This window comes from Salvelinus fontinalis, chromosome 17 (assembly GCF_029448725.1).
Source record: "Salvelinus fontinalis isolate EN_2023a chromosome 17, ASM2944872v1, whole genome shotgun sequence".
NCBI lineage: Eukaryota > Metazoa > Chordata > Actinopteri > Salmoniformes > Salmonidae > Salvelinus > Salvelinus fontinalis.
Window position 1 is genome coordinate 11,828,151 of NC_074681.1, and position 13,035 is coordinate 11,841,185.

General features: G+C 39.0%; 1 protein-coding gene across 1 annotated transcript in view; it reads left to right on the forward strand.

The window, feature by feature from the left end:
- Positions 1–6,828: 6,828 nt before the first annotated feature.
- LOC129813694 (parathyroid hormone/parathyroid hormone-related peptide receptor-like) overlaps positions 6,829–13,035 on the forward strand; it is a 69,870-nt gene continuing 63,663 nt past the window's right edge. The window contains exon 1 of the mRNA XM_055866119.1: positions 6,829–8,006. Within this exon, the coding sequence (XP_055722094.1) occupies positions 7,920–8,006 (87 nt within the window). The 5' untranslated portion in view covers positions 6,829–7,919. The remainder of the gene's footprint in view (positions 8,007–13,035) is intronic.

Below are 13,035 nucleotides of genomic sequence, written 5' to 3' on the forward strand. Positions count from 1 at the left end.
TTGTTCTCCAGTCTTCCCTTTGTGTTGCACAGCAAATAAGAAACTACAGTCTGGCTTGCTAGATTAGATCTGCTGCTTTTAATCACTGAATGTAGATGTAAAAATGCTGTTCTTGGGGTCATCTGGTATTGAAGCATCAAATTCTAGTGACAAGTTGAGTTCATTAGATAGTTGTTGTGCTTTTTGAACTCCTCTTGACCTATTCAATACTTTCCTGCAGTCAAATGACCGAGTGGCTTCATGAGTGGAACGTTATTAATATTTTTCATTTTTCATGATTTTGTTGTCTTTCAGTCTTCTGTGATGTGTAATATTGGGAGGCAAATACATTTCGAACTTCATATCTGACATGGTACGGGTGTCATCTGTTTTATTTCCATAGCCATCCATGCGTGTGAAGTGTATACTTTTGTTTCAAAGTAGATTTGTTTTTGCTCCATGAAGTTAATCCTTTCCCCTGATGGTCACCAGGAGTGAGTGTGTGTGTGTGTCTGCCTTTCTGTTTGTGTCTGTGTTTGAATGTCTGAGTGAGTCTGTGTGTGTGTTGGGGGTGGGGGTGGGGGTGGAGGGGTTGCTTGTACAGGCTTGAACCATTTTACAAGTGCTTTAAACATGCTAAAAACACATGATTGCATTGCTTAAATATGAAGTCCATAGAATGTTCCACTTTGAAATGCAACCATTGCCATTTCACTCTGCACTATTTTGCATAATAGTAGCCTTATTTCATTTATATGCTTATATTATTATCATATTAATTGTTATCATTATCTGTTATGCACAAAGTTCTTACTGTAGCACACATGTATATGTTATTTAAAATATCTTGAGTTCTTTCTGCTCGTATCAGCATGTGATAATAATGCATACTTTATCATGCATATTTGTTCCTTCTATCTGTCCAATGTTGAGCTATATAAACTGTCAGTTAGAATGACATCAACTACAATAATTCACTTCATTTTCCTTTATATTTTCTTTGTAGAGTATATAGTCTATTATACAGTTCAAGTATTTCACAACAGTATTGTGATTCAACTGGGTGAGACTATCAATGGAGGCTGCTGAGGGAGGACGGCTCATAATAATGGCTAGAACAGAGTCAATGGTGTGGTATCAACCATATGGAAACAACGTCTTTTATGTGTTTGATACTGTTCCCTTGACTCCATTCCAGACATTATTATGAGCCGTCCTCCCCTCAGCAGCCTCCACTGCTCTCTAGAGCAGTTTGCCCTATGCATACACAATACATACACAAGGCCAGTATTTGTCAGATGTCACCAGCTAAAAACAACCTGCTGTTCCAATGTCCTAGTCTGTAACCAAAGTATGGATCTTTATTATCCAAATTAGCCTGCATGCCACCCTGTTTCATCCAGCCAGTGGGACACCATCAACGGTAAGGTTAGAGGGAGTACGGCATAGCACACAAAACATAAGCATCTCATTATTGAGTATGTTGCAATTTAATGTTTAATTATCTGCTTATTCATGCATATAAATGACGATTTAAATGAATGTTTAACTCCTGCAGGAGGGTTGCAAGCTAGATAAAATGTAAAACATAAGACTTGTAGACTTGTAGACTTGTATTGTAGACTGTATAAAATGTGATATCTCATAAGCATAGCGTGTGCACATAGGAGTGGCGAGATACTCTTAGATGCAAAATCTATGCTGTGTGACAATCTCTCTCAGTGTGATATACGGTTAAGCATTCCTGTGGCACGGAAGCATCATTCTCTCCCATGTATAATGGATATGGATTAGATGGCGCCTTAATCCAAATCAATCTACTCACCACACACGTCACATTGTCGCTATGTGTGTGGTAGGCAACATGTAAGCTACTATAAAAAGACACTTTGATGACTAATTTCCAGACTCTTTACTTTGAGAACTATATTTATCATTTTCTTATAAATTGATAGGTATTTGTCTATCTGTTCTAATGAGTAAGCAGTAAGATGAATGGTTGTGTCAGTACATGCAGTAGGGTGATTTATCTACTGAACTTTACCAATTTTTCTTCTTGAGTGCATTACCTTTAAGGCTTCTGTACACATTGGTGGTTGATAGTCTTGTTTATTCATGGTTTTGAAAGAAGAAAAAAAACAGAGGCACATTTTTTGAATTTGTCACCTGAATGTGTTTACATTCTAACAGTGCAAGAGTACTGCAATAGATACAAATGTTCCTCTAACTAAACCAATCAATTAACCAATATTGTTCGACAGTACGCTTATTGGCGTCATTAAGTCTACGTGCTGACTCACAAATCTATACAGAATCTATATAAATGATATGGTTGTTCCTCATGTAGAAATATGCCAAAAAATTAGTACAAGTATGGTTTTACAGACACCATGTCGTTATTGTAGAAAATAATGTGTTTTCAATGACTTACCTGCTTAAATAAAGGCAATAAACACCATGTAGTATATGTAGAACAGCCATTTACACTGAGTATACAAAACATTAAGAACAACTGCTCTTTCCATGACAGACTGGCCAGGTAAATCCAGGTGAAAGCTATGATCCCGTATTGATGTCACTTGTTAAATCCACTTCAATCAGTGTAGATGAAGGGGAGAAGACAGGTTAAAGAAGGATTTGTAAGCCTTGAGACAATTGAGACATGGATTGTGTATGTGTGCCATTCAGAGGGTGAATGGGCAAGACAAAAGATTTAAGTGGCTTTGAACCGGGTATGGTAGTAGGTGCCAGGCGCACCGGTTTGTGTCAAGAACTGCAACGCTGCTGTGGTTTTCACACTCAACAGTTTCCCGCGTGTATCAAGAATGATCGACCACCCAAAGGACATCCAGCCAACTTGACACAGCTGTGGAAAGCATTGGAGTAATTCTTTATAGATTTTACCTTTATTTTACCAGGTAAGTTGACTGAAAACACATTCTCATTTAAAGCAATGACCTGGGGAATAGTTACATGAGGATTAATGAACCAATTGGAAGCTGGGGATGATTAGGTGGCCATAATGGTATGAAGGCCAAATTGGTAATTTAGCCAGGACACCTGGGTTAACAATCCTACTCTTACAATAAGTGCCATGGGATATTTAGTTACCACAAAGAGTCAACCGTTTAATGTCCCATCCTAAAGACAACACTGTACACTGGGAAATGTCCCCAATCACTGCCCTGGGGCATTGGGATATTGTTTTAGACCAGATAAAAGAGTTCCTCCTACTGGCCATCCAGAACCACTTCCAGCAACATCTGGTCTCCCATCCAGGGACCCACCAGGACCAACTCTGTCTAGCTCCAGAGGAAAGCCAGCAGTGGGATGCAGGGTGGTATGCTGCTGTCTGAACATTGGTCAACTTGGGCCAGCATCCCTGTGGAACGCTTTCGACACCTTATAGATCCATGCCCCGACGAATTGAGGCTCAATATTAGGAAAGTTTTCCTAATGTTTGGTACACTCAGTTTAGAATATATAGAATAGCCATATACAGTGCCTTTGGAAAGTAGTCAGACTCCTTGACTTTATCAACATTTTATTAGGTTACAGCCTTATTCTAAAATGTAGTAAATCGTTTTTTCCCTCATCAATCTACACAAAATACCCCATAATGACAAAGCAAAAACAGGATTTTAGATTTTTTTGCTAATTTATTAAAAATAAATTCAAAAATGTTACATTTACGTAAGTATTCAGACCCTTTACTTAGTGCTTTGTTGAATCACCTTTGGCAGCAATTTTTAGCCTTGAGTCTTCTTGGATATGACGCTACAAGCTTGGCCCACATCTATTTGGGGAGTTTCTCCCATTCTTCTCTGCAGATCCTCTCAAGCTCTGTCAGGTTGGATGGGGAGCGTCGCTGCACAGCTATTTTCAGGTCTCTCCAGAGAAGTTTGATCAGGTTCAAGTCCGGGCTCTGGCTGGGCCACTCAAGGACATTCAGAGAGGACATTCAGAGAACACTACTGCGTTTTCTTGGCTGTGTGCTTAGGGTCGTTGTCCTGTTGGAAGGAGAACCTTCGCTGCAGTCTGAGGTCCTGAGCACTCTGGAGCAGGTTTTCATCAAGGATCTCTCTGTACTTTGCTCTGTTCATTTTGCCTCAATCTGGACTAGTCTCCCAGTCCCTGCTGCTGAAAAACACCCCCACAGCATGATGCTGCCACCACCATGCTTCACCGTAGGGATGGTGCCAGGTTTCCTCCAGATGTGACACTTGGCATTCAGGCCAAAGAGTTCAATCTTGGTTTCATCAGACCAGATAATCTTGTTTATCATGATCTAAGAGTATTTAGGTGCCTTTTGGCAAACTCCAAGCGGGCTGTCATGTGCTTCCAGTCTCTGTCTGGCCACTCTACCATAAAGGCCTGATTGGTGGAGTGCTGTAGAGATGGTTGTCCCTCTGGAATGTTCTTCCATCTCCACAGTGGAACTCTAGAGCTCTGTCAGAGTGACAATTGGGTTCTTGGTCACCTCCCTGACCAAGGCCCTTCTCCCCCGATTGCTCATTGGTGTTTCCAAACTTCTTCCATTTAAGAATAATGGAGGCCACTGTGTTCTTGGGGACCTTCAATGCTGCATATTTTTTTTACCCATCCCCAGATCTGGTCCTCGACACAATCCTGTCTGGGAGCTCTACGGACAATTCCTTCAACCTCATGGCTTGGTTTTTGCTCTGACATGCACTGTCATCTGTGGTACCTTATATATACAGATATGTGCCTTTCCAAATCATGTCCAATCAATTGTATTGACCACAGGTAAACTCCAATGAAGCTGTAGAAACATTGCAAGATGATCAATGGAAACAGGATGCACCTAAGCTCATTTTTGAGTCTCATAGCAAAGGGTCTGAATACTTATTTCGATTTTTATTTGTAATAAATTTAGAAAAATGTATAAAACCTGTTTTCGCTTTGTCATTACGGGGTATTGTGTGTAGATTACTGAGGATTTTTATTTATTTAATCCATTTTAGAATGGATTAAGATAACAAAATTAGGAAAAAGTCAAGGGGTCTGAATACTTTCCGAAGGCACTGTATATTCTTGTAATTTATAGTGTATTAAATTTCAGATTGACATACGAGTAGTAGTGTCTTAAACGATAGGACTCACGAGTTTTTACTCACCAATGTAACAACACATTGTGGTCAAAGACATAGTAACTTAGTTATAGTCACGATTTGGTTTCCTATAAGTAAAAACACAGTTATGTTTTTGGGTATTACACATTTATTAACTTATTTCCGGATATCTTCTACACTACCCACAATACCTAATTTCTGAACATCATATGGAGGATTTCCTCTGTGCTAACGTGTTCGTATGCTAGCTCGGTAGCTAGCTCAAGCTGGCTAACGTGAGCCACTAGCCATGCTAGCATGTATTTACATTCCAGACCAAGTGTTGACGGTGGTGAGCTACATTCCACCAATCACAGGAAATGGAATCTATCTATTTGGGATTTCCCTGACTCTCCATTGGCCGGTGAAACACCCGCCTCCCCATGGTAGCTAACTCAGTTAGCTAAGTTTTTATTTGATGGGCCCAACCATCATATCTCTGCTCTCTCTTTGCTTTGATCTGTGGTTATGTTTTAGTTGTGTTGTGTTAGTTGTATTCTAGCTGGTCTCCAGTAGTTGGGCTCTAGGTTGCCGACCATAACCGTGGTGGTTGGCTAGGCTAGTTAGGCTAATAGCTAGTTGGTTAAATAGCTAACGTTCGCTGGCTGGCTAGCTTTCTGGTTAAGATAATTGCATTTAGTTAACATTCTTTGATAAATGGTTAGATGGCATTATTAATTTCCAAAACTTTAATGTAGCTGTAAACTAGGTGTTGATAGCAACTGACTGACTCATGTAGTGCTAACATAACGTTAAAATGCTAATTGGTTAGCAACCTTGCATGTTGATTTGTAACAGTAAATGTAGCACTTGTAGTGCTTGTAATTTGGCTGAAAATTAAATTGAAACTAGTAGTCATGAGTGCAAACAATTAGGCTTAATTTTAAGTTATACATTGGAAGTTATTTCTTTTGGAATTTACTTTATAAGGAATAAGCTGGCTTGTCAGTTCCTCCATATTACATCACCCCCGGATTTTTTTTTTTTTACTATATGACTTCAGCATTCTTCGGAATTCTGAACGGTTTTATGTAATAACTTGTAACTTCGCATTGTGATTTTTGATGTGTATACTAATGCAAATCAAGATGTTACATGTGGTTAAGTTTATGCTACCTACCCTTCAGCTTTAGTGTAGCTTAAAACTTCTTCCATTATGAAGTAATTGGTAGCTCAACACTGCTGAAGATACAATAGTTGGCCATTTGAAAGATTGTAAATTGTAAATTCATGAAGGGTCACTTGAATTTGGAAATGTATGCAATAATACAGTAACAATAACAATATGTATGTCTTTTTTTATGTATCATTCAGTCACAAAATGTGTTCACAAGTCTGGCGATAACAATTATATTATGGCAAAGTGGACATATCATGTTAGAGGATATGCACAGTATGGCTAGGATACTAGTGGAAAATAACAGTGTAGGCTAAATTTGCCTGGAACATTTTACATCTCCTCCCATACACATTATCTGTTGATAGCAAATACAATAAAATATGCAAAATGTTAGCATAGTTTGCTGTAATAAACTGGCAACACTCAGAAATATGTTGAATGTGGAGATTGTGTGGAAAGGGGTGAGAAAATACTGTACAGTATGTCATTTTAGAGACGTGGTTTAATCTAACGCAAGAGAGCGCGGGCCAATGAGAACCTTTCACGCGCTTCTCTAATACCTGCCTCTTTCATTCGCCTTCATGCTCTCACAATTGGTGTCGAGCAACTGCCGTTCACATCTGGCGCCGCGGTGAATATTAGGGATAACTCTTTAACTTTCTGATTTATTTTGAAAGGAGGCTGCCTTTTTAGATTTAGGTGGTTCTGAAAAAGCTGAAATGCATCAGAGTTTGGTTTGTCACAAATAGCGTAAGTGTGATCTTTATAGCCTGGTTTGCGATTTCCTTGGACTGTCTACACCACCATGCGTAAACAGAGCATGGTTACGTTTGTAGATTTGATACATCCACATAGAATGAATATAAGTATGAAGTTACACGTTTTATAGTTCGATACAATGTCTAGAATAGTTGGTCATTCGTATGCATGGTCCATCATCTATTCAGTTTAGAAATGAATGTCTGGTGGGACAGTCTACACGATAAGATGTTTCGTCAAAGCACGAATTTTATTAGAAAAAGTTGCTAATTCTATGACTAACATGACGCTGTGCCTTGAGATGCACTTTTCATGTTAAAACACGACTTCCCGAGAAAATATGATGTAATTCAATTGGCTATAGTTCTTCACTGTGATAGATGACATGATGAACCATGCGTTTGTGCACTATATGTCAATTATTTTAGGTCATATAATAAGTGACATTTTCATATGATTTTGTCCACTTAACAATTAACATTTGGACGGGGTTCTTGGGAAGGAAATTTGGGATATGGCATAAAGGCGCACAGCTCCATACTGAAGTGTATAAGTTAGTCTGAAGGGAAATTTAAAAGACCTAAAAATACAGCGCTGGTTTCTTCTCCACAAAGAATCATTTGAACTTCCCACCGCAGAACGAGAGCGACAGAAATAGTTCTGACATGTGGATGCAATTTCAGAAGAAGTAAAAATACAACAAAAAAAACAGACATGCAGATAAATAAAGTGAGTGGGCTCAGTTTGAACGTATTACAGATTTAAAAAAGAGGGAGGGAAAGCGAAGAGATTATAGTTATGATTTTACAAGCCACTATCAAGACCATAATGAGAGGACAGATAGAGTGAAAGATGACTTGCACTTTTGAAGACTTTAACTGAAGCATCAACTCAACCTTGCTTTCTGAAACGACTATTGGAGGTTCGGCATGGTTGTCTCAGGGATGGGCCCCACTCTAGTGTTCCACAGTGTGGGCTTTCTTTTCTTCAGCTTGGTCCTCAGTCACGTCTGTCTGGTAAGTTATTAATTTCATTATAGAACATGTTCTGCATGTCATTCTTGTATTTTACCACATGTGTAGGCAGCTAACCTTACAGCCTATTCAGTTGTAATAGGTTGAAGCTAGGCTATATATTTTTAAATAATTGTGACCTTCATTGAACATCCCAGCCAATTGAAGCTGGAATTATGTTGACAGATGATCCACGACATGCATAAACTGTCTATAAAAATGTTTCTTCATAATGTAACAAATTAAACAGACACATTCCTTAACATCTCTTCCCATAGCACTTGTAGAGCAAGGATGTTTTGTTAGACATTGTACCTACAAAATTATATTCTGACATATTCCACTGCCCTGCTCAGAGCATACTTTTATACATATACTTTTAGAAAAAAAGGTTCCAAAAGGGTTTTTCGGCTGTCCCCATTGAAGAACCCTTTTTGGTTCCAGGTAGAACCATTTTTGATTCAAAGTAGAACTATTTTTGGTTTCATGTAGAACCCTCTCGGGAAAGGGTTCTACCTGGAACCAAAAGGGTTCTACCTAGAACCAAAAAGGGTTCTCCTATGGGGACAGGCGAAAAATTATTTTAGGTTCTAGATACCACCTTTTTTTCTAAGAGTGTACCCACCCACTCAGTGTATTGCATTCACTCAGGTACATAATGCTATGCAGTGCAATTTCCATGAATTAATGCTATTAAAGCACCTCATAAAATGTAGGCATTTACTTAATTATATGGGAAATTGTTTTACTACAGTAGACTATAATGTGTGTCATTTCAATTATGCATGAATCCTACTGAAGCCCCATCACACTGAGAGATTGAGTGCATGTGTTAAATCACTTTGTCAAGCCTAATCGATAGTAATGTTGACATCTTTGTTGAACTATGATGGATACAGTAACTGCATGTACATCATCAGGGGAGAGCGAGAGAGAGTCTAAATACAAAAGTAGGTTTTTACCATTCTTTGTATCCGGCATGGGTATTATTTGAATGAAAACATGTATTCACATGTCATTTCAGTGTGGTGTTTTCCAAAGGAGAATGCTATTGTACATGCACCGCTCATTAACATTTCATGTCTGTGTAATGTCATGCTCATGTAGGTTTTCTCATGTTGATAGGTGATGTTAACTTATTAGTAAAGCCACAAGGTTGATGATGCTATTTTCAAAAGTCAGTATAACAGTAGCTCTACTCTGTAGACTACACAGTGGCTTTGCCGACAGCAGTACAGGCAACTGCAAGTAGCACTGCTGGTCCTGGTTGTTCTGTGTTTTTTGGCTGAGTGTGTTGAGCGTTCAACAGGCAGTTTGCTGGGGCTGTGAGGTACAGGGCCTTTCCCTGGTGATGTGGTGCATCACTGTGTCGCAGCACTGCTGGCATCATTGGTTTAGGTGGCAGGGGAAAACAATTCTAACATAGCTAACTGCATTTATAGCTGATTCAACATTTGGTCGTTAAGGCTGTGTCTGTACATTTTGTTTACCCTTTCAGTTTTGGTGTTTTGTTTGTGTTATTTTTCTCTAAAAAGTTATATTTAAAAGTTGTGTTTTTTATAGTATATGTCCAATGATGATATCCAGGTAACTGCCAAAATGATGGAAAGACTTGAGTAAGTGAGGGGTACACAGTATATTGAAAGCAGGTGCTTCCACACAGGTGTGGTTCTTCAGTTAATTAAGCAATCATGCTTAGGGTCATGTATAAAAATGCTGGGCAGGCCATTATTTTGGCTACCATAGGATGACAATGCCCCCATCCGCAGGGCATGAGTGGTCACTGAATGGTTTGATGAGCATGAAAATGATGTAAACCATATGCCATGGCCGTCTCAGTTACCAGATCTCAACCCAATTGAACTCTTATGGGAGATTCTGGAGTGGCACCTGAGGCAGCATTTTCCACCAACATGAACAAAATACCAAATTATGGAATTTCTCTTGGAAGAATGGTGTCACATCCCTCCAATAGAGTTCCAGACACTTGTGGAATCTATGCCAAGGTCATTGAAGCTGTTCTGGCTTGTGGTGGCCCAACACCCTATTAAGACGCTTTATGTTGGTGTTTCCTTTATTTTGGCAGTTACCTGTAGATTTCCCCCAGCTTACGAAGGCTGAGTAATGAAGCACTAACAACATCTATAACTATATTAAGAAAGTCTAAGTCCTATGTCAGTTAGTATGTATCCTTCCATTAAGCTATACTTTGTCATTTGAAATACTTAAAAAAAGAAAATGTACGTTGATATAAACTGATGGTGCTTGCTGTACAGATGAAGGATCTTAATTTGTGACCTGTTTCAGGAAGCTAGGGGTATGTCGCACATCACTACTTCACAGGAGAGGCATTTTAATATATTTTTTGTTGTTGTTGATCAAAATGCGTTTTTTGGTAGAAATGCCTTCTGGAACTTGTGAACTTTCATGTGCCTTAATAACGAACTTGTATTCCATCTGTAAATACGAATAAAATTGTTCAATTAGGAGCCTAGTTGGTTTAGCCACGGTAAAAGACAGGAACCTTACCACTAGCCATGATTAGCTGAGGTAATGGATGGGCTGGACATGCCGGGAGATGAGTTTGGATTGGTCTTCTATGTAGCATGCTTCTGTCTATAACGTGAGCTACTCAGTATATGTTGATAGTCCTTTCTAACATGGTGTTTTTTGAAAGATTTAATGTTAGCCATCGAGAACCATAATAGTTTTGCGTCTTTTCTCAACAACATTGATGCCCTGGTGGGCTACTTTCTGCACACACCACGGTCAGTGTGAACCAGAGTGACTTGACATAACGCTGGCCAAACAAGATGTAGCTACAAACAAAACAGAGTTAAGTGGTTCCAGTCTGCTGTGAAGCATTCATCCATGTATACGGGTTAGAGTCTAGCTACATTTTCAGATTTTATACGTTTCTAATTGTGTCAGAAAGTCATATTCATTGCAAGTTAAAGTGTACTGTTAGCTAGCACGTGTATGATCTGTGTCGTAATATTATTCTAATCAGAACTGCATTTGGATTGCTAGTTATAGCCTAATGTAAGCTAGCTAACATTGAACCTAGTTGGTTAGCTTTAGCTACCTGCAGATTCATACTACAGCTATGACAATGTTTGTATTGGTAGTAGTATGAGTTGGGATTATGCCGCTTCATTGTTTAGCTAGCTACATGTCTAAATGGCCTCACATGTGAATCCTTAAAGAGATGGGTGGGGCTAAGGCTTAAGAGGGTGTGAACGATGCTGAATGGGTGTAGACAAAGAATACCTCCCCAGTAGGTGTACCAAAACATTCAAGGGCAATTTTCTCAAAAGTGGGGTTACAAGTTTATCAACTTTCAAAGCATAATTATTTTCCCATTGTTCCTCAACTGTTGTGCAAATATATTTAGTTGTCTAGCTCTGAGTCTCTACTTTTTTCCAATTTTAAAAACACAATTTCAAATTACATAGGACCGAATCCAGGTGGTAGGTCATATTTGATTAGTATTGTCGTAGCAAAAGAATCCTGCAGCAAGAGGATTTGAGCGTTTAGTCCATAATATTGCTTGATCGGTGTTTAGGCTATTAGCGGGACAAAAATAGGCTACAAGAAAAGTGCAATACTGTTAATAAAACCATGTGTTAACATTCTCATTAACAAAAATGTTATCAAATTAAGATCCTACATTGTCATTCTCTGCTTTTTATTAACCCTGACACTCATAGTTTAGTGGCAACTCATAGACATGGCCAACACACTGCTGCCTGCCTGGTAGGATTGTCTGTTATCAGACTGAGTAACTCAGACTCACTGGGTTATTGAATTTATTAAGAGGAAATGCTTCTTTCAGTAACCGCGGTCGCTGTGCATCGCCATCTAATTCCTACCTCATGACTGTGTTTTGGCTGTCTGATGATTTGCAAGTGTCATGTCTTCCTCTCAGAGTGAGAGTTAAACACATAAAGTATCTGTGAAACACAAGGTAGCCATGTGGGATATGTGATTCAGTCAAGATGTTTATTCAAGAAGCAAATGCATTGTAAGCACTAGTGACAGGGGAAAAAACACTGTTACATGTCGGGATATTATCTTTGACAATATATCGTATATTATCATTTTGACAATATCGCAATATTATTTTGGGGCTAGTTGGCTCTACCTCTTTTTAAACGGGGAGCCAATTTGTTTTCCGCACTTTTATTTCCATGACTAATCAAAACTTGTTTTCTCATGAGTCTCTCTTGTCGCTCTGCAGCAGACATATCGTGAGCAATATGTTTGGAACATTGAATCGCAATAAAATCACAGTATCGAATCGTAATACATATAGAATCGTGAGAATCGCAATACAGATTGTATCGGCACCTAAGTGTTTGTGATAATATCGCATCGTGATGGCAATCCCAGCCCTGGTAAACACGTTTATATAGACTTGTACATAGACATTTGAACTGGTCAATGCTCATCCTATCACACTGCCAGTTGCAATGGAGGAGACATCAGTTAGTGTCTGTTGGAGAACACTTTGAATGTGTCTCAAGTTAACCCTTTTTGCCGTTTCAATATAGATATCTACTTATTTTTACAACATGGTGTTTATACCGTGTTTATTTCACAAAATAACACATAAGGCACTCAATTCTTTCCCATGAAGGAAAAAGAACAGCTGTGAGTTAACAATAGGGGTTTGTTCCCCCTGGCTAAGTGTACCACAGGAGGTTGGTGGCACTTTAATTGGGGAGGAACGGTTCGTGCTAACGGCTGGAGCGGAATAAGTGGAATGGTATTAAATACATCACACACAGGGTTTCCATGTGTTTGATGCCATTCCATTCCCTCTGTTCCAGCCATTATTATGAGTTGTCCTCCCCTCAGCAGCCTCCCCTGAAGTGTAAAGTAATTGAATGGTGATAACACTGATAGGATACGAAAGTACCATTATCTACTTACCACCTGTATTTAGTCAAAACAATTAACACCTGGCTTGTACCTGCTAACACACTGTCCGTTTAGTCAAACCAATTAGCAACTGGCTTGTACATGCTAA